The sequence below is a fragment of the Stegodyphus dumicola genome, chromosome 5, assembly GCF_044657685.1.
Source record: "Stegodyphus dumicola isolate Sdum_Otavi_A_Nest chromosome 5, ASM4465768v1".
Classification (NCBI taxonomy): domain Eukaryota; kingdom Metazoa; phylum Arthropoda; class Arachnida; order Araneae; family Eresidae; genus Stegodyphus; species Stegodyphus dumicola.
Window position 1 is genome coordinate 164,086,024 of NC_140772.1, and position 21,667 is coordinate 164,107,690.

Consider the following 21,667-nt stretch of genomic DNA (forward strand, 5'->3'; position numbering starts at 1 on the left):
GAAAACCGTCAATTATTACTTCTACATGGAAAGAAGACTCTTACCTAATACTCGGAAAAGGAACGTACAGTTTCTAATGTTTTTAAAGTTAAATTATTTGTAATAAGAGAAAAATCCTCCGAAGCAAAAATTAATTCCAATGTCTTTAAGTACATCAGTAGCAACAGTAAATAAAATAATAAACAAAGAATTACAACTTATAAATGCTAAAAAGCATAATGTTGATCAGCTTTTGCCGAGACATATTATTGTTCAACGCAGAACAATTTGTAGAAACCTGCATGAAAATTATTTAGTAGGTTTTAAGTAGAAATGCATTGTAAACCACAATAAAACATGAGTTTACGTAAATACTTGTAACAAATAAAGGTCTATTTATAATCAAAAACAAAGAGAAAAATGTACAAACCTAGTTCTGTGAATGCAAAGGATTTCAGTAAAGAGTTTATGATTGTAGCAAGATTTTCTTTCAATGGGAAATTAAAAACGTGAAACGTGGGAAAACATGTTAAAGTCAACTCAATGCACTTATCAAGGGAAAGTGTTACGTCCAGTGTTTACAGAAATTCCATTCTTTAATGCCAATTATTTTCAAAGAATAAAACTTCATCAAGACAAATCAACAAGTCATACTTCGAAAAATACCACTGCGTTCCTTGAAAAAATGAAGACTTGTACAGTTACTGCATATATATATATATATTTAACGTATTCCAGCAAGGTCCCCTGACGTTTGACCTATGGACTATTACGCCTGTGATCAGTTGAAAAAAGCTTTTTCAAAACGCAAACTAAATAAGATTGTTGAACAGTGAAAAGTAATGGAATAGAAATGGAACCAATGCCTCTGGAAATTTAATGAAAATTTCTTCTATCATGGAAATCATGATACAGATTTCAAATCCAAAAAAATCTGATGTGTATACCACATGACTTCCTTGTATGGAATATTAAATTACACGCATTTTTTCTTGCAATTCATTTAAACTTATTGAATTGAATTAAATCTACTTCGTAGATAGCGCATAAACCACAATAGAATAAATGCAATCTTTAAAAATCACTATATTTATTTACCATAGCAATACTCTGGCGTTAGGCTCACTTAACAGCGTTATATTTCATTCAGTTTCAAACTTCGAATGCATACAAATTATATCATCTGAAGAATTATCAAATCCTTGCTATATTTTCTATTTAAATACTATAATAAATCTAAAACGATATATAAAAGAAATTAAACAAATAAAAAAGAAACAGTTTTTCACAGACGATTCAGCGCCGCTTATATAATGCGCATGCGCTACTCGCAAGCATTCTTCTCTGTCCGAGACAGACTGGTGACAGTATTTGCTCCTAATACAAAACATTTATTTCCTCGAATTTCATTAGAGATATATTTCACATTTAATTAATTTAGTTCTCACTTCGCGGCAAGGCAAAAATACATAAAAACACAAAATACCTTCATTAAAAATTGAAAGCTATAGAAAAACATAAATCACCAGGTACAGTTAAAATAATTAAAAAAACAATTTTTACAATTAAAATTAGAGTTTCTGCACAAAAACAAGCAATTCGGCCAGCAGGCAAAAAGGCAGAATTTCGGTGCACAAAACTAAAAGTTTCTGCTAAGTTTCAAATGTAAACAAATATGGCTGCTATGATAAGAAAAATTAGGCTTAGTCGCACTTAAACAACTTTTAAACTGTTGATAATTTTACAACTATCGCATGCAGATTAACTAAAGCCATAAAAACCTTAACCGGATGATAAGAAGAACATAATTCAATCACATTTAAGCAAAATATGCACAATTTACCGACACTTAAGAATAAGAAAACTGAGCTCACTGAACCGAGTAATAGAGTGCGTATATATATATATATATATATATATATATATATATATATAAACTTTTGATGCAGCTGATTGCAACCAAACAGGGAGGTCCAAAACTACATATTATAGCAGTCCTATATACAAAATTTACTTTCTGAGGCTACTCGTTTTTGAGTTATGCATGCATACAGACGCCACGAAAAAAAAATCTCTTTCGAATCCATTTTAAATCAGTTTTACAATTCGGGTTTGGGGGAAAAGAGTCCTTTATTCTGTCCTTACGTACAGATGTCACGCGAAAGCATCCTTAAATTGGATTCGATAGCGATCAAAATGGATATTTTCGTTGAAATAAGGTACCCAAAGTTTTTCGGGATTACAATACTTCCTGAACTTCGTACTAGGAAAAAGAGTATCAGATCGAACTCTTTAAAAAATACACTTTTTATATTAAACATGAATTTAACGGCCTTTAAACCGTTTTAAAAGTATGCTTTGTAAGGCTGGCACACAAACACACAGCCCCCCCCCCCAAAAAAAACGGGCAAAGTCGGAGTAAATTTTAAAGCACTGGGGGTAGGTGAACCGCTTCAGAAATTTTGATATGTTTAGGTGCCAACTTTTAAGGATAAACTAATATTTTCCTAGTTTTGTGCGCATTTGATGGAATGATTTTATGAATATCCTTTTGGCAAGGAAATATCAGAGATTTATTTTTTAGTATTTACTGCGTTAGAAGTAGATTTTTAGAGAGTTTGATTCAATTTTCTAATTATCTGCAACAGAGCAACCATTCTTCACACAGTTATTCATTGCCTCGATATGCAAGTTCTGTGACATGTACAGGAACTGCACTGAAGCATAATGCACAGTTTCGTACTTCTTTGTTGTATTTTGAAGGGATTTGTTATTTTATTGTAAAAGTGAAATAAAGTATGTCTTACTGATATTTCTGGATAACATAATACATTTTAAGACCTTTCTATTTGCTAGTGCTGTCTCTCTAATTTAACGCTTGTTGTCATTAAAGTACTGTAATATGGCGTGTAATTTACACTAATTTTGCAAATTCGGGACTACGTTATAATACCGATGTTATAAATATATATCATTTTAATTATTTTTATAAACATTAAAGCCATGCAATGATATTTAGATTAGGTAGTTTCTGCAGAAAGTTATCAAAGATTTCGCAGCGGGTTCGAAAAACGTTTTGACTTTTCGTTGTAACGGTATTTATTTTGCTATTTGTTGTTACAAATGTCGTTATTCAAATAGTGCTTACGATATGATTAATTATTCATTAAAAATTCAAAGAATCGTACGAATATTTTAATATTTATACAGTGCTGCAAAGTTCTGGTTTCGATCATTTTTAGCTGAGAAGAGCTATTAGTCTCTATTAGCCATTTTGTGCCGGTTTAATATAAATGTCCGTTTCACTTTTAGAATTGTTGTCACCAGATATTACCGCCCTGTATTAAAGAAATTAAATAATGAAGAATGCGGATGAATGTAAATATATTTCTTTCATTGTGGAAAACAACGGTACTTCGAGACATCAAATTCTGAATAATGTGGTCCTCTACTCGAATATGGGCACCTAGGAGTCCGAATCTTAAATTTCGAATTCGTTTTATTATCTATTTCATATTTTTAAACTTTAATTAATTTTTGATTAAGAAACTCAACGATTTCAAAGCAAGCAGTGGCAACACTCTACGGAATACAGCACTTTTATTTCCAGCGTTCTGGACTGTCTGGGAAATTCTAAATATATGCTGTTTTTTATATTTTTAGCACAAAGGGGCGTTAGCTCAAATGTTCTCGAAACGTGTATGTACGTGTAAATGAAAAAATAAAAAGCCCGCTTGGGCGTAGTATAAAATCTGAAAGCTTTTATTTATTTATTTATTTTTAAAATTTTTTAAGGTACTACAAGATTCGTTTGTGAAGTCTGGTTCCCTTTCCTACTGAGCAACATTTCAGGATTATTTTTAATTCACTTATTACTTTTCAATATGATCAAATGCTACCTTTTAAGAAAAAGAAGGATTGAATTGGGTTTATTGGATTATGACAAAGCAACTTCTAGCGATGTTCCTGGAAAAAGGAACGCTTTCGTGGAAGATACTCTAAGGGAAACTAGCTTGCATTCTCCAGGAGGGGTGGAAAGACAGCATAAAAAGGATAAAGATGATACATAAGAAACTCAAAGATGATACATAAGAAGCCCAAAGATAATACATAGGAAATATACTGGGTAAAATAAAGAACCGATAAAAAATTCTTTACTGAAAGCAGCCAATGATTATCAAATTATAACAGTTATAATTTTTTACTCAAGCCATTAGCTGACCATTAAGGTATATCGTTTGATACGTATTGGTAGAAATAAAACAGAATATACGGAGTGTATAGATAAAACTAGATTATATCAAATCAATGTTAATCGGAATTATTTAAGCGAGGCCTCAGTTCATCTGGTTATGCTGAGATCCTATATTCGATACCTGTAAAGACATGATTTAATTATTTGAACTAAACTAAATACGCGCTGTTGATAATCCATAAATAACATGAATTATTCAATCTCGTTGTCTCTTGGCCGCCTCCAAATGAAGGGGAGAATGTAAAAGAATTAAAAAATTTCTCCCACGTAGTCTTACGATGCAACAATCTACACACCGAATCGTGTTCAAAAGCCTGTCTTTGACTGAAGAAAGGGCACTGTTTATTTCCAACAGTTTTTCGTTCCCAAACTCTGTTCTTCCTATGTTATTTATTGACAATGAGGATACCAATCTTAAGAACAGTATGTTAAAATTTCTTCAGGTATCTTTTCACTATATTTTGCGATACCTTATAAATCTTAAAATCGATTTGAAAGTTCAACCAAAGTTTGATTTTCGATAGTAGATCTTGATTAATGAAGATTCCATTATAGAAAACTTATTGCATTAATCAAGATAAAACATCGCGATAAAAATGTCGCAGCGTAATTTGATTAATATTATGTACAAATTAACACTGCATAAAAGCAACTGTTGATTATACTAGATTTTCATATCCCTAATGGTATAAAACATAACATTATGCTTAAATGGAACAGAACCTTAAACAGATTAACATTATCTGATTACCTTTCCCCATTTCCTTACTCCGAAAATGGAATAATAAAAAAGGAATCTATCTCGCCGAAAAAATATCACGATTTCGGCATTGCGTGACTGCAAAATTAGCTTTTCTTTATGTATTAATAAAAAGAAAAGGAACACGAGCGATTTGTTCGATTAAAGAATCATTTAGCAAAATTGATAGACTTTGGGATGAAAACGGAAGTCTACCACGTGTAGTTAGTACTATGTCTTAAGAATATTTTTTTAAAGAACTGAAAGCATTATTTCCACATAGAAGCTTTAAAAGAAGTACCAAGGGGAAAGTCAATAAGGATAGCGGAAATAACGAAATCAAAAAGATGAACTTAGTAATTGAATTAGCAAATTATTTCGTATGATCTTTGAGAGATATGCAGATATTTCTCATACTCTAGACTTGGTTTTAACAGTGAACTGGTCAGGTAATTGAATTAATCGGAGATTTTCTCCTTAAATGCATGCATATGAATTAGTTGTTCAGATTATATTACTACAAACTAACAGGTTCAATGAATACAAATTAATTTTTTCTTCTTAGATTGAATAACAAACTTGAAAATGTACAATGCACATCGCTATCCCGCAAAATATTTTTTCTAGAAAAATGTTTAGATATGAATTACAATAAAGAAATTACTCATATCAAAATGTGTCGCTCATAATTTCAATCTCATCATCATTATTGTCTCTCTATTCAACAGCAGAAAATTATACGTTCGCTTCACAATTAACAATTAAACGAGTTTTTATACTACTGTTTTCTGTCATAATTATTTTAAAATTTATTTTTTCCCCTTTTTCATAGAATTTTTAATTATTGCTTAGAAACCAATTATTTAAATTTCATGTACACGGATTTCTTGTAAAGCATGCATATAAAGTAGGGGCGTGTCGTATCTTTCACCAACGGGAGCCGTATTTTTTAATATTAAACTATAAAATAGACTAATAATAATGGCAATTACATTTTATGTATTCTTAATGAACTCAGCATTAATTTGCTTTTTAAAAATCTTTCTACGCTGTATTGTTTGTGTGCTAGGTTTTAAAATGGTTATCTGGATCATCAACTGAGAAAACCATTCTTTTATTGGATAGATGAGAAACACTCGCTCACTGAAATGAATCGGTTCTTTTTTACGAGTGAGCGCTCACTAACAATAACCTTGACGCGTAAAAACGGAAATGCGGACCGTTACGCGAGAACGCAGCGATATGCGGTAAGAATGGAACGAGCAGCGGAATCGGATTAATCGTTTCAATCGACCCGTTAATTCTCTGAGCTGAATTCTTTCAACAGTAGTCCTGAGATTTCTTAACACCTCCTATTTACATACAACTAACAATAAATTCCAGAATAAAAAAAAAGTCCCAAAAGTAGGGAAATGATAAAAATAAACTCACTTTTAACATGAGAAGACAAACATAATTTTACGCTCCTGAAACTAGAATCGAACATCTCCTGGCATGCTTCCAGCAATATATATTGGCGAACTTTCAATGCGCTTTTTTTTTTGGGAGGGGGCGTATCAACGTTCGTTTAGTATCCTGAACCTCTCAATTGAAAAATCAATTTTCGGATTCCAGTCTGTCCCAATGCTTCAGACTATTCGTTCTCGATCATTAACCTCTGGATTCAATATCTTTCAGTTTTTAAACATCTATGTTCTAACCTCACAACATAATCATCTTCCAGATGGTCAGTATCCTCAACCTCCCTATTACGGGCCACTTTTAATGTCTGACAATAAATTACTTTTGTCAACTAAATTTTTCTTTAAACATGTTTTGCAGGCTTTTGGCAAATTTTCTGTGATAAACAATTAGCTTCAAAATTATTTAAGCAAAATAAAATTTACTTACTTCATTATTGATCAAAACGGAAGGTTTTTGGACCACCTCCGTATACCAGATTATCCACATTATATTGTTGATGATGAAAGACACAAAAAGGTGCTTATGTATTGTAATCCTAGTGCACTGAACGGTCCTAAAAGTATAAAATAATAATTTTTGGATAACAGTTTAATTTTCCTAAAAAATACAATCAAGAAATAAACAATAACTGATGATAAAGAACGTGTATAAAGAATTTGAACAGTACACTATTTTTAATTTTAGATAATTTTCAATAATTGGGAGAGGATTGAGAGAATACAGCAGAATCACAACTATTTAGAACTCTCATCGTTTAACACAGTAGACACCTAGTTATTTGGACTTCAGATATAGGGATATCATGTGTGCTTCTCTATAGATCTCGTGAGCAATTCTAAGAAGCTTGCTGTTATTCATTTAGGTATTTTTAATTTTTGCTCTTAATTTAAATGATAGAAAACAAAAGCTATGATACATATTTTAAGGAAGTTTTTAATTTAAATTAGGTATTAGCCTAAAACGCTCAGCAAATATATAGCTTATAAATGTTAACGGAAAAAAATTACGTATGTTAATCTACTATTTATAACTCACTCATTGCTTAGCTACAATAATTGTTCTTAACTGCAATAATTTTTAGCTACAATAATTGTTCTGAAATAAAAAGCTCAATTATTTTTTAAAATATAGTTATTTCACTAACTAACAAAAGAATACTGTTGAATATTGCTAAACGCGATCTTTGCTATGCGTTAGCACACTAAGGAAAGAAAAATTAAGTCTGTTTAATAAAAGTTAATTTGTCTGCAACTGAGCTTTTCTGTGATTGTATTCTCTTTGAAGACTTTCAGAAATACATACTATCAAAGGAAACGTTACTGAACAATAATGAAAAGAATTTTGAAATAAATAGAATATAGTATGTTTTTGGAAAAACAACCAATGGGAGTTTTATCTGGTTTAGTGAAAAATAACTTCAGTTTCGACGAAGGTAAATAAGTTTTATTATCTCGTGCAGTAAAATGTCCACTTCTCACTGTGGATAGGATAAAATGCAATGATATTCATAACATTCTTAAATTAATAGAATGTAATGACAATCTTAACATTTTTAAATCATCTCTTGGGCAGAAGAAAAGTTTTTTTTTAGTCTTGGGAATGCACCTATCTTGGGTTTTTATACCTCACTTACAAACATAGAACTCGGACTCTTATTGTAATAAGAAATAAATTTCGTACATTCCCTTCCTATAGCCAGGTAATTCAGAAACAATATTGCTGTCTACTAGAGTGTTGTTTCAAAATTCATAGCTTTCCAAAACTCCTTGAATCTTGAGAAATACACTAGGCCCTAGGAAATGCTAGGGATGAAGCCGAGATCCTAAGCAAGTGCTCGAAAACTTTCCACCGAAATTCGTATCCGAATAAATATCGAATTATCTGTTGCTGAAGCAGTTACCACTTCTATACAACAACCAAAATAGTTGTTACGTATCCTGCTGGCCATTCAAAAACGCACCAGAGATATGAAAGCCTATTTACTGGAAAAATAACATAAGGTCCCAGAACGAACTGAGAAAAATTTCAGCTCTATCTGAAATTTGGGGAAAGAGATACTAACTTTAGAAAGAGGTTTGGAATACTTACTTGTATTACCAGTATACATACATTGCCATGGTTCATGCGACGTAGCCTCGGTGATGTAAGCAGAGCCGCTCGTTTGTAAGTCATCAATTCTCTAAAATTTCAGAGATATAACTGTGGCTGTTGAGTGTATCGGCAATGTGCGTTAATTGGTTGAGGTTCTAGAATTCAATGGCATTCAAGACCGCAACATCAAGTGACGATCCGTTTAGTGATACCTTGCCTAATCATATGGTTTTATGGCTATATTCTGTGCAACCCATCATTACCATTCACAGAGTAGGCCTGTTTTCTCGCTTGGTAGCTGATAAGGATGGTGCTATCGCTCCGGTTGGTCAACCCCCTTCCTACTATAATCACTGAAATTCATATTCGCATTACCACGTCCCGATTTCGTCCAACATGAGCACCAACTTCTCCGAAGGGTAATCCGCAGTCTACAGTAATCACAATTCTTCTCTTTGCAACTTAGAATACTGCTCGAATGATAATTCTTTTTCCTGCTGAGGCATAATGAAGTTTTCCATGCAAAGGAATAACGGGTAAGCGCGCAAATCCATTCCTAATATTTTACATTATATCCTGTACCATATCTCCGTCCAATAAACCAGACCTGTTCTAGGCTAAATATTTATCCTTATATACAACTATGTACAGATTACAATTTAAAAATACTTTAAAATACATTTTCACTTCAGTAGAGCGCGCAAATTAGCGTCCGCTCTTTTTCTCTTTCACATCTCAGTCTCTTTTACTCTTACCTGTGACCAGGGCCTAAAATCCACTCCCCTCTTCCGCCCGAGGCGAGAAGACGGTTTTCTGTCCCTCCTTTTAGGGTGGGTGACCAAGTGTTTTTGTACAGAAGGGGGACGTTACAATTCAGATGGCGACCCCTGGCGCACATTTTTTGTAGATGAGCTGCAATGCTAACAATGGCCATCTCTTACCAAAGTGCAATTGTTTATGCAATTTTCAAATCTTAAAGGCCCTTTGTTCACGATCCCGCATATTGAATGGCCAGCAGCAAAGACACGATAACATGTGACCGGGTGTTCTCGATAAGGATAATCAGCTTTTCGAAGACAACATTTTCTAAGATTCCAGTAAGTATTAACTATGTTTTACTAACAGCTGCGTCTGTAATGTACAACAACAGCATATAAAACTAAACGTTTACTATAAAACGATTGTTTTAATGCTGAAGGTGGGACATTGCAAAAAAGATTAGTTTTCAACTAATAATTTTCATTACTTTTTTATTAATTAACAGTACCATTTCTTTTCGTGCCTCACATACTCAGAACTTTACGTTAATAATATAGCTTTCAAATGCTACACCCCAGTCGATTTTATAAGAAAGCATTTCTACAGAGATTATATTGCAAGGGAAGGAAACTGAAAGAGTTTTCTTGACCAGTTTAAAACTTAACACCCCATTATTTAAAGCCTATAACACAAGTATCTCACAAAAGCAGACTGCTTAAATCTTCGCACAATGAAGACAGTAATGACAAATTTTAAGATTAAAGAAAAGAAGTACAAAGTGTTCGTAAAAAAATACTATAGGCTTTATTTGTTTAAATATGTGTCCTATATATGTATGTTTAATTGTAAACTTCTTCAAAATATGGGACAGAGTTTTAGGAAATTACTTTAGTTATTTTAATAAAATCATAAAGCTAATATTTTTAACGAAACTTTAATATTTGCTTCATGTATGTTTAATATTTACTCCATGAAATCAGTATTCTAACCAGTAAAGTAATATTTATGCTTTAAGCTAAGTAGAAAATATTCCAAAGATGTATATAAAGACTATTGTTTATATTAGAGATATAAACAAGTTATTAATTTCATTAGGCAGCTATAAATAAAAAACAATTGTTTGATAAATTTAACAATGATGCTGTTTTTGACTGCTGACAATCAAAAAATGAATGAGTTTTGTTTTATAGATATTACTTATCGAAAAAAATGTAATTTCGGCCAGTAACAAAAGGGAGCTACGTCAATAAATTGATTTCAGAATATCTGTGGAAATCTAGCCCGAAATTATGGAATTTTTAATATTTAACTCATTAAAACATAATAAATATTTTACTAATTGTAATGCGTGTTCTACAGATACTATATCAGAAGCTGGAATTAATATTTATAGAATTCTATAAAGATGTACAAAGGTAGATTTTGAAACTGGATTCCATTTCTTATCAATAATATAAATAACAAAATAACAAATATTTATAAAGAATCGAAAGCAAAACTTAATTAAGAAAGGAAATGTAAATTAGAAAACTGAATCTATGTCATCATAAATGCAACGTAAGAAAACAAAATATTTTTGCTATTGCATGAAATTGCCTAGTTTATAATTTAGAATGCATAAAATACAAAAGAGGACAACATTTACTCTAATTACATAGTTTACATTACATAGTTTACGTAAAACTTCAGAATAAGCGCTTTACTTTCTAACATTCAAGAATTAGTATGTAGCAAATGGCATCAGCTTACAGTAAGATTGTGGAAATAGCGTATTTATTCTCAGGAGGCTTAATAAGTTTCTTCCATGACAGTAAAAGTCGGTCAGAAGGAATCGATTCGTTCATATTTTCTTCTTTCGTTTTTATTTTATAATATTATGATTACAATTACATATTATTCATATAAGATATTGATACATTTTGGAACAATGTTAATATTTTCATTATATGTACATATAAAAATATATGTATATATTTTACAAAATGAAGAAACTTTTACTAGAAAAGATTATATTATCCAAGAAATTTAAAAACAAAACTATTGTGAAAGAGTAAAAGAAAATGTTTAGCAAAGAAATCAAGAATGAGTCAAGTTTATTCTTTAAAATAAACTTATAAATAAACATTAAATTTTTAAAGTATTTAATTTTTTTTAAATTAGTTTATATATATATAAATATATATATATATATGTATTTGTATGTTTGCAGTAACTTTTATTGGTAACATGTATGCAGAGATCTGAACCTGAAATGCAGTCCATTACAGTAAAAATATAAAATGAACATTGTTATTTAGGAAGAAAAGAAAATATAATTCATTATTGCAGAATTGTATCTATGTTATTGTGTGTATGTGTGTATTTTAATTACGGCAAAGCACACTAGGGCTATCTGCCTAAGGGGAGGGATGCCTTTCGTGGAGGACTTTCTAAGGGAAACTGGCTCGTATACACGTTACACATGGGGAAAACCACGAAAACACCCATGCAGCCAGCCCGTTCGCGGGATTCGAACCTCGGACCGAACTACCAGTGTTCAGCGACTTTACCGCTCGGCCGCTGGTGGGCCTATGTTATTGTACGCTGCATTAACGCAATGTACCATACCATAATAAAAGAGATATTTGTCTGCTACTGTATATGATAATCCACTTTATTATTAAATTATTTAATTACTTTGCAATTTATTAGAGAAACAATAAAATATTCATTTTAAGTAAGTTAACTGTTATTAATAAATTTACTCTTTTTACCAGCCGCATGGATGCATCATTGCTCATTTCTTCCAATTTTGTTCCGAGGTTACTATAGTGTTTGTCTACTATCTTGTTTTCCTCCTGGGAGAAACATTTTTCTTCAGAAAGCAACCCAATTAAACAGGTTCTTCGACCCAATCCTGATCCATGCTTTCTCAGCAGTTCGAACCCGGGTCCAAGTCTATGCCGGCCACCTCATATACAACTATGCCAACAAGGCAATACAGATCAAGGATACACAACTAAATATATACTAAGTACTAAGATTCTTCTCGGTATTTTGTGAATGGCATTTTGTACGGTATTTTCTCGTATAGTATTTTCTCAATAAAATATGGCTTGTTTATTTACAAAATATATTTGGACTTTATTTTACAACAAAAGAACCCTATTGGCACTTTTCTCTTACACATGAGAAAGAAAAGGATCTCGTCCGTTTTCTTCCCCCTTCAAGTCCGTTGTCTAACGCTTCCGGCCAAAACACCGAAAGCGATGAATATGTCGTTTGCGGCTGGCATAAATAGGCCTGTCTTCGGTAGGAACATAATATATGGTGATGAATTCGCGGATACAAACATTAGAACAAAGTAGTAATAATTACATGCAGATTTAAAAATCATTAAGATCCTTAAAATAACACGCCAGTCTTAGAGTTTCATGGACATTCTGAAACTTAGCGATTGAAATTACCAAATAAATTTATCAATTTGGATCACTTTGTTGATTATGTTAGTTTGAATTGTTAACTTTATTCAAATAAATAAGATTAATTTGAAAGGATTAATCTCTAGCCAAGCGTCATGCAAAAATGCATGAAATTAAAACGAATTATAAAACTGAAGGAGTAACATAGCTTTCAGGAGCATTTTAATGCTACTAGTGTATGTATTACTATCATCTGAAATATTTGTAGTAATATTTTGTGTCTTTGTAATATTTGTTGTAATTTCACTTTACGATACGAATAGTCGTATTAGTGTGAAAATGGTTAAAATTTACACCAGATATAAAATAAGTGAAGAAAATATTATCATGTGATAAGTTTTTCATTTTAAATAAGATTAAGGTACAATAACAGTTTTTATTAGGTAATATGTGGTGAAAAAACTTTAAAGTCATTTTTCTCAAAACAGGATTTTTCAATATTGCGCGTAATAACAATTGAAATACTCAATATAGTCTTATGAAAGTTGTATCAAATGTACTATACTTTATTTGCTACAACATGACCCTAAAATTTGCAGTTTCCATCTATATTTTATTATTTTGCTGTGTTCTCAAAGTACTATAAACTGTGCTGTTTTCAATAACATAAAACTACTAACTGTTTTTTAAAAATATATAATTTACATATATTTAAAATTTTAAAGGTTCAAAATAATAATGTGACTATACTAAATATATTCCAAGTGAATATATTTTGAATAAGCCTGTAATTTAAGAGTAATCTGATATTACATTTTCAGATGCCGTAAAATGTTATATAGTTTTTAGCATTATTAAATATATTTATTTCGCATTTTATATGCTTGGTCACATTTGCAAATAGAACAATATTTCATTTGTGTTCAGTAAAAAAATTATTTTTTTCCTGTTTATATATTTTGAGATACAGTACTTCGAAATGGTTCAATTTTTTCGACGTTTTAGCCTTTTAAGGGAGGTATGACCCCTTAAGGCGCCCTTGGTGATTTATTTTAAGCATCTGTTTTATATCACATTCCAGAATAGGATTTCATCACATCACCGATATCTCTGCTAACCCTTTGACCTACATAGTTAAATTCATAGCATAATAAATTAGAGGATTCAATAAAGCTTTTGCGGTAATTTTATTTGAAAGAGAAAAAAGAACCAATAAAAGCAAAACAAAAAATATATGGTTTTCCTAACCGAAAGCATTTGATGAGAATTTTATCAAAGATTCCGTCAGATAAAAAAGTAAAGGTTTGTGTGAAAAAAAATATGGCTGGCTAGTTATCAGAATATGGGAAAGCACATAAGGACTATCTGCCTAACAGGGGACCCCAAAACAAACTAATTTTTAACAATCAGAAATGAAACATTTTTATCCAACGAATATTTTCATCTCGAACTCCGCAATGCTATTCATCTTTTTTCAGTAACAAGCAATATTTCTGATGCAATTAAATGTTTATGTGTTTGTCTAGTGCATGATACAAGACAATATTTTAACTTATGCTCTTATAGGTTTGTATAATTTTTTGTAAGAAATATGTTTCATCAGTTATCACTACACAACCCTACGGAACAATATATATGACATTATTCCTGACATTAATTTTATATTTTTATCGAAATGTTATTCCAGTTTATTACTAACTGCGTCTAAGTAAAGAAAAGGTAAGTGTGTAGAGTCTTGTTCGTTTAGAGATCATAAAATGTAGACCCTAGTGAACCTTTTTATTTTAACTAAACTGAACAGAATATGTACAGGCTCGGTGCTCACAAACTAACTACCACTGGTGGCTAAATAGCTTAAAAACAGAATAGTATGTATAATCAGAATGAATCAAATTTCAACGACTGGCTCCTACTTCAAATTAAACCAGATTTATCGGCTGCACACTGCAAAGCCGAGCCTAAAATATCAAATAATCGTAAAGTAAGTGGCTAGCACCTATTTGCAAACATGCGGCCTAAATCTTACTAAAGTCATAAACTAGTTCTATGCGTAACCCGCTCTAATAGTAACTAACTCATCTACTACGAACTCTTCAGTTCTGCTATTTAAATACTATTTCCTAACTCACATATAAGTTATTTAAATTTGCATTCTGGCAGGAAATTGAAACCAGAAGGGAAAAAAAAGTTTCTTAATAAAAATAATTGATTAGTACAAAGTAAGGTCTTTACATGAGCGAGTATATGAAAAGTGGTTTTCTACGACATGGAGGTAATCCAATTTCTTTAACACTTATCTTGATCCTTATCTAATCATCAATGAACACAATTCTTAGCGTAGTCACATAATGGACGTCTGGTAATATTTTAATAAATCAAATACAGGATGCGAAAATTGTGCAAAGCAATAACGATCAGTGATAAAACAGTGGAAAACGTTTTGTATGCATATCATTCTAAATTAAGTTATAGATTATACAACTTTCTAATTTATATATCTTTTCTGAGTGCGTCCATTGAAAAACGTACTGAACTGTGCTTTACGGCATTTCCTCTTTTAATGTAGAATGCAATTTTTAAAAGGATCGTATGACGAATACTGAATCACAAAGCATTCTTTCGAAAGAAATACTATTCAAATAAATAAACTCAAACTTGGAAAAAGGACATTTATGTGAATAAACATTCTTGAAGCACACAATGAGAGTGAACAAACAGAAATATTAAAAGTAAGTATTTGAAGAACTATAATTCAACGACGCAGCTTAAATAATTAAAATAAACTTCTTTAAAAGGACAAAGAAATGTAAAAATAACAACTCCGATTAAAAAATAAAAATATTTAAACATAAAAATATTTCCAAGAACGAAAAATCGAGACATTTTTTTTCCGCACATTCAGAATTAAAGAAAAAGCAAAAAGGTTAACATAAAGTGAGAAGTTCTCCAAGTGAATTATTCTTGCCGGAAAGTAAAGAAAGTGCTCTAAATTATATTCATAAATTATTCAGTACGTTTCTCACCAAATTTTACAAATTTTTTTTAAATGTTTTTTATTATTCTTTTTTGTTTTTGTATAGGTCTCTGTCGTGGAATCGAAATATAGAATTACCATGCCATTTCAGAAAAAGTCCAATTTTGTGTCAACATATTTATGTTAGACCAATGGTATGTATAAATCTGATATGTATCCTAAATCCCGCTCTCGGAATATGAATATCCAAGTTGAATTTCTTCAAACTGTTGAACAGAACGGTAGATACCAAACTGTCCCCCTGGCCTTTATTTATTTTATTTATTTATTTTAAAAATTTTTTGGGGGGAGTAGGTGTACATAAAGTGAGTGTTTTTCTTAACGTTTCATTAACTGTACATATTTATTACTTGACAGGCCGCATACGTAGCAAATTGTCTTTGGTTAACATATTAAAAAAAAATCCCACTACAGCTATTTGTGTGATGGAAGAAAAAATTCGTGGAGGAATTTCCAAGGAAAAGTAATTTAATTTGTTTTATTTTAGACATCGGAAAAACTATTTTGTTCATGCAACTAATTTGTTCAAGCAAAATGATTCTCAATGAAATTCAGATGGTTAATAAGGAACTACATAAAATACCATATTTTAACATCCAGTCTCATTAAAACGAAGTGAATTACATATATACTGTTGTAGCTTTTGCAAACAAACCGGAAAGTAAAATAACTTAATAAAGCAGTGCATATAAAAAGCAAATGAAAAATACTTTGCAGTCAGATTTATAGTATATAAAATATAGTATATAAAAATACCCTATAGTCCAACACTTCAAAAAAGTCTACCATAAAAGTTAAAAAAATTAAGAATGCAAAGAACTGTACAAATATTTCGCTTTTCTTTTTAAATAAACACAATGACAACTGTTTCTTCGCAAAACTTTATTGTAAGGAAGAGAAACATGCCACGCAAAATAGAAAATTACGAGAAAAATAAATAATAAATAAATATATAAAAATGATTAATAAATAAAATAAAAAACACTACCTTTGCGAAATTTTCTAACATATTCTTATTGATGATTAATAAATAAAATAAAAAACGACACTATCCTGGCGAAATCTTCTGACATATTCTTATCGATTTTAAGCGTGATTGACATAGAACTGGTTTCTTCAAAAAGCAAAAACATTCAGAAGAATATTTTTGTATAACTCTGGATGATTTCTACCCAGGGAAATAACAAGTAAAAAAAGAATCATGAGTTACGAAGACGGAAAAGACGGTTTAAAGTTAAAAAATTAAAAATAAGTTTAAACATTAACTACGGAAATTTTTTAACAAGAGATAAATTAAATTAAAAAAAAATATGATTAGGAAATAAATTTAAGAAGATGAAGTTTAAAAGGAATTAGGAAGAAATAACAGCAAACTTAGGGAAAATGAAAGTTAAGAAAATCAAATTGAATATTAAAATAATGTTTACGAAATTTATTTGACATCCTTCCACGAGGAAAAAGAAAGTCACACCTTCTCTTTGAATTGAACAGAAATTTTATTTCTGGATATTTCATATATTTGAAAGTCATCTCTACATTTCGTTATGAACTTTTATTGATAAAACTGGTGGTAGTTTAATAAAAAATATACTTTAGCGTTTTAATGAAATTAGTTTTCGAGAGTGTATACCTTTCACAATTACTTCAATGGCTTTAATTGTGCCTGGAGCACGTGTTCTACATATTATTTTAGGGTAACTCTATAATCAAATGTGCAAGTGTGAGTTCAAAGTAAAATTACATGTAATTTGCAAAAATAAGAACTCCAGTTACTACCGTTATAAAAAATCATGCATTTTGGTTCGTTGGATAGACACTGCATTAAATGCAATAAACATATGAAATGAATACCGGTTAATAATAATTTTTTTAAGAATGGTATACAACACATAGATTAGTCTAAGGAAGAAGAGTTATGTTTACTTACCGGAAGTAAAAGAAAATACCCAAAGATATCAAGAGAGCGATGACTGAGGTAGAGTAGCCTGATATATAAATGTTCACAATTCTTTGACGAAACTGCAATTATACAAGAACAGAAATCATTACTATTTTGTAAAACAGTCATGTGTTTTAAATACTCGTACGCAATATGCTGTTAATGAACAAAAAATAAGACACACAATTTGCATACCTTTACAGTTTTAGGAACAGAAAGCTCTAAAGCGTCTTTACTATATTTGCTACTTGTTCCATTATATTTTATTGTTTAAATATCCAAGACAATACAATCATTTGCCATGACTTAACGTATAATTTAATGATGACTTGACAAAAATTGCGCTACATTACATATTATATTTCTACGATTATTAGACTCAATTTTTCTTCCAAGTAAAAGACTCAAATTGTGAGTTTTATAATTAATAGTGTCTTAACAGTAACAGATTTCCCCGAGGTTTACGCACGAAATTTAACAGTTTTTTTCTTTCCGGCGAAACTCTGCCTCTAAACTGATTACTCAATTCCACTGATTAATAAAGTGATGAGAGTTTTTATTGCTCTTCAGAAATGAGTACTATTACTTTGTTGTAACAGTCTACCACTAACAACATGGCAGTTTGGTGTGTATCTATGAAAGCACGTAAAATGAATTTGAGCATTTTTTTCATTTTGATTCCTTTTTGTATATCCAGATACTGTGAAAAACATGGCTTTACGAAGTAGCATTGAAGCAAAAATTTCATGCTTGCAGAAGGGCATAAAAAGAAGTTTCAGGTCAACATTTTGACTTTTGCGTATTCCATATTGCCATATTTTTGTATTTCTTCGACAATAATATACACACTTTCCCTTAAAAATTTCTCGAAAGTTTAGGCACGACTTACAATTTAAAAAATACAGTGATATGAGGAATAAAATTTGAACTGTAATAAAAGCTTATCTAATGATACAATAAAATATATCATCATTATATTTATCCTTTTTAGGTGTCTCCCATCCTTCATGTACCTCTTGGTTCAAAGCTACTTTTTCACGTTCCTTTTTCACTGTTATAAATACACTAAATAATCCTAGAAATCTGGACTATTGACCCCCATATTTCCTGATATGAAACTACCATTTCAATATTTCAAATAAGAATACTAAACCTTTACGGTATGATTTAATTTTAAAAAGCTGTGCATAAAAGAAACATTAAATTTTTATGAATCACTATACAATACAAACTATTATAAAGATAACAAATTTTATTTTATGATTCATATATTTTGAAAATGGAAAGTATAGTTGTAATTCATTATGAAATATCAAAACTAGAAAAGAAGTATAATTCAGACTTCTCTTTTCGTCAGCTTAGATTTTGGAAGTTTCTCCAGAATTTTTCTCTAGTTCTTTCATGCGATTACTACATAAATACCAGTTGTCTAGTTATAGAATATCCTCATATGTCCTCAGGGCTACAGATGCGGACATATCAACAATCTTGTCCAATGATATATAATTTGAAACTGCTACAACATTTTGACTCCAGCTCACATAGCTTATAAAATTTTGCTCCAAGTCTTGGTCACTTGGACTCAATGAACTCCACAAAACTTTAGTCAAATTACTAATGTCTCATCTCATTATGTGGTTATGGCATAAAAAAAACTGATGATGAGCCGTACGAGTTATTTTACCGCAAAGGGTTAATTAATGATTTTTAAGATTGTAAATCTTCTTCGCTATTTTTAACTTACTGATGGATATGATCAGAAATCTGCAATACTTACTGATATGTGCTTATTTTATAATCTATTTTAGAGTAAGATACAGTTTTACGAAATGGAATAGGCTCAGGCTAGAAAATAAATTTGATTTTTAGATGCTGATGCTGGCGGTATTAGCTTTCCTGCAACGCGATCCGTCTTTTTTTTACTTCACTTTCTTTCCAAGCGAGACAAAAATCGTTATTTTTTGCCTAGACCATAAATGGTAAAAATTGATAAAAAACAACAACAGAATAATGGAAACGAAAAGGAAATAACATAATTGGATAAGATCCAAAATTCCTTTTTTCCTTCAGCTTTCTATTTGTATCATAGTATTGGTGGTTTACGGAAATAAGATACCATTTTCAAAAAACGTTCATTTTATTAAGTTACATAGCTGTTAAAAAATATGCCGAGCAAACATTTCAGCAAAAGCATACGCCACCAGGCTGACAAAAAACTATGCCCTACTCTAAGAAGATTCTGCTAGTTATTTACCGATTTTATACCATTTTGTCAGATGGACAACAATAAATTTTGCTTTTAAAAAGCCCTTTTTCGTGACAGTAAAAATGAGGAATGATTTTTAAACGCGATAAATTATTAATTTCTTGAATTATGATAAAGCACTAAAGAATATTCATTCATAGCATCAAACCAAAGCCACGAATATGCATTTATTGCTGTTTCCACCTTCATTCTTTGTTGTTATATATTTCTGAATGTGTTGCACTGTGTTAAAGCAAAGATAAAAAAATTACTATATAGAAATATAACAACCCGAATTTTCTCAAAACGAAATGTATATAAAATCTATAAATTAGTTTTCCTAAAAGTTTTCAATTCGCGGTTTTTAGGTAGTGTTAATGATATAAAAACTTCATTCGTTTCAGAATGACAGAGCTTTTCTCGTAGTTTCACATTATTTTCAAGGTATAATGAGTGACTGGTAAAAGCATAAAATAAAATTTATCATTTAAACTCAAGGAAATTTTAAACTAATTATTAGGAATAAAATTATGAGAAACAAGAAAATGTTAATCTATGAGCTGCTGAAGTTATATACATTTGTAATCGGAAAATTAATTAGCGATGTGTCTACGAATTCCCATAAGATTTTTTAATTAATTTAATTCTCAAACATCATAAAATACCTTCATCCTTTTTTAAATTAATTATGATCAAATGCTATGATACGCAACGACTCTTGATGTCATAGTACCTCTTTTTATTAGGCTATACAAAACAAAATTTCATAAACCTTTCAGCAGAGAGATGCGTTTTATTTCAAAAAAGCAAAATAATAGATGCGTTTTTTTAAAAGATGAAGAAAACCAGAACACTTAGAACGCTGCTTATAATCAATAGCCTGGCGTAATTAAATTTTGTTGAAGCAGCGTATCATTCCCAGGCACGCCTAGAAACATTTATTTACACTTTCTTTATAATCATTAATAAGATATATAAGTTCAGATAAAGCGCATGAATTCCATAAGAATATCGCTATGTATAGAGAAGAGCAGAAAAATTTATTAAGCTTTCTATCGAGCAATTAAATGCTGGCTTAAAATTTTTTATACATCATAGCAAAAGTTCGGCAAAAACTAATTATCACTATTGTGAATTCAATACAGAAAATCTCAGCTCATAGAAATAAACAGTAATAAAATTTGTGATATTATTCCATATAAATTAATCCTATGACTTATCTTCTGATATCCTGAAGCAGAAACGTTTAGGAAAATAGGTAATCTTAATTATTCAAGATATGTAGTTTTTTTCAACTGAACGCTTGCGTAGAAGGCTTGCAATAAATATTTTCGACAAGCGAGGAAACTTTAAAAAAATTGATTTTTTAAGTCTAAATATAATTTTTAGATTATTATCAAACCAACATCTTACAGATGAAGTTTGGAAGATATAATGGAATTTAACAGAATTTAAATTTAATATAATATATAGTATAATGGAATTTAACAGAATTTAATATTTACAAGAAAATGTTATTTAGAAAACACGGACTAAAAGAAATCTTAAAATTCCCCAAAGGGAATGGAAGTATTTTTCAGTTTTAGAAATCCTTCTCCGTAATTTTGACAATAAAAAATATAACCCATGGATAAATTTCCTCTAGAATGAAAATTTGTTTCGGGAGATATTAGAAAATAATATTTAAATTTATGCGATTTTTTATGTTTCTTTTTTAATAGTTTATTCCTGTTTCAGTGAAAATCTTCACATGCAACTTCA

At 30.5% G+C, this 21,667-nt stretch overlaps 1 protein-coding gene across 2 annotated transcripts in view; it reads right to left on the reverse strand.

The window, feature by feature from the left end:
- LOC118181155 (calcitonin gene-related peptide type 1 receptor-like) overlaps window positions 1-21,667 on the reverse strand; it is a 374,571-nt gene that overhangs the window by 168,699 nt on the left and 184,205 nt on the right. For both annotated transcript variants that reach the window (XM_085817333.1, XM_085817334.1), the window contains exons 8-9: window positions 17,650-17,741; window positions 6,864-6,990 (exon numbers count right to left, since the gene is read on the reverse strand). In XM_085817333.1, the coding sequence (XP_085673459.1) occupies window positions 6,864-6,990; window positions 17,650-17,741 (219 nt within the window). The remainder of the gene's footprint in view (window positions 1-6,863; window positions 6,991-17,649; window positions 17,742-21,667) is intronic.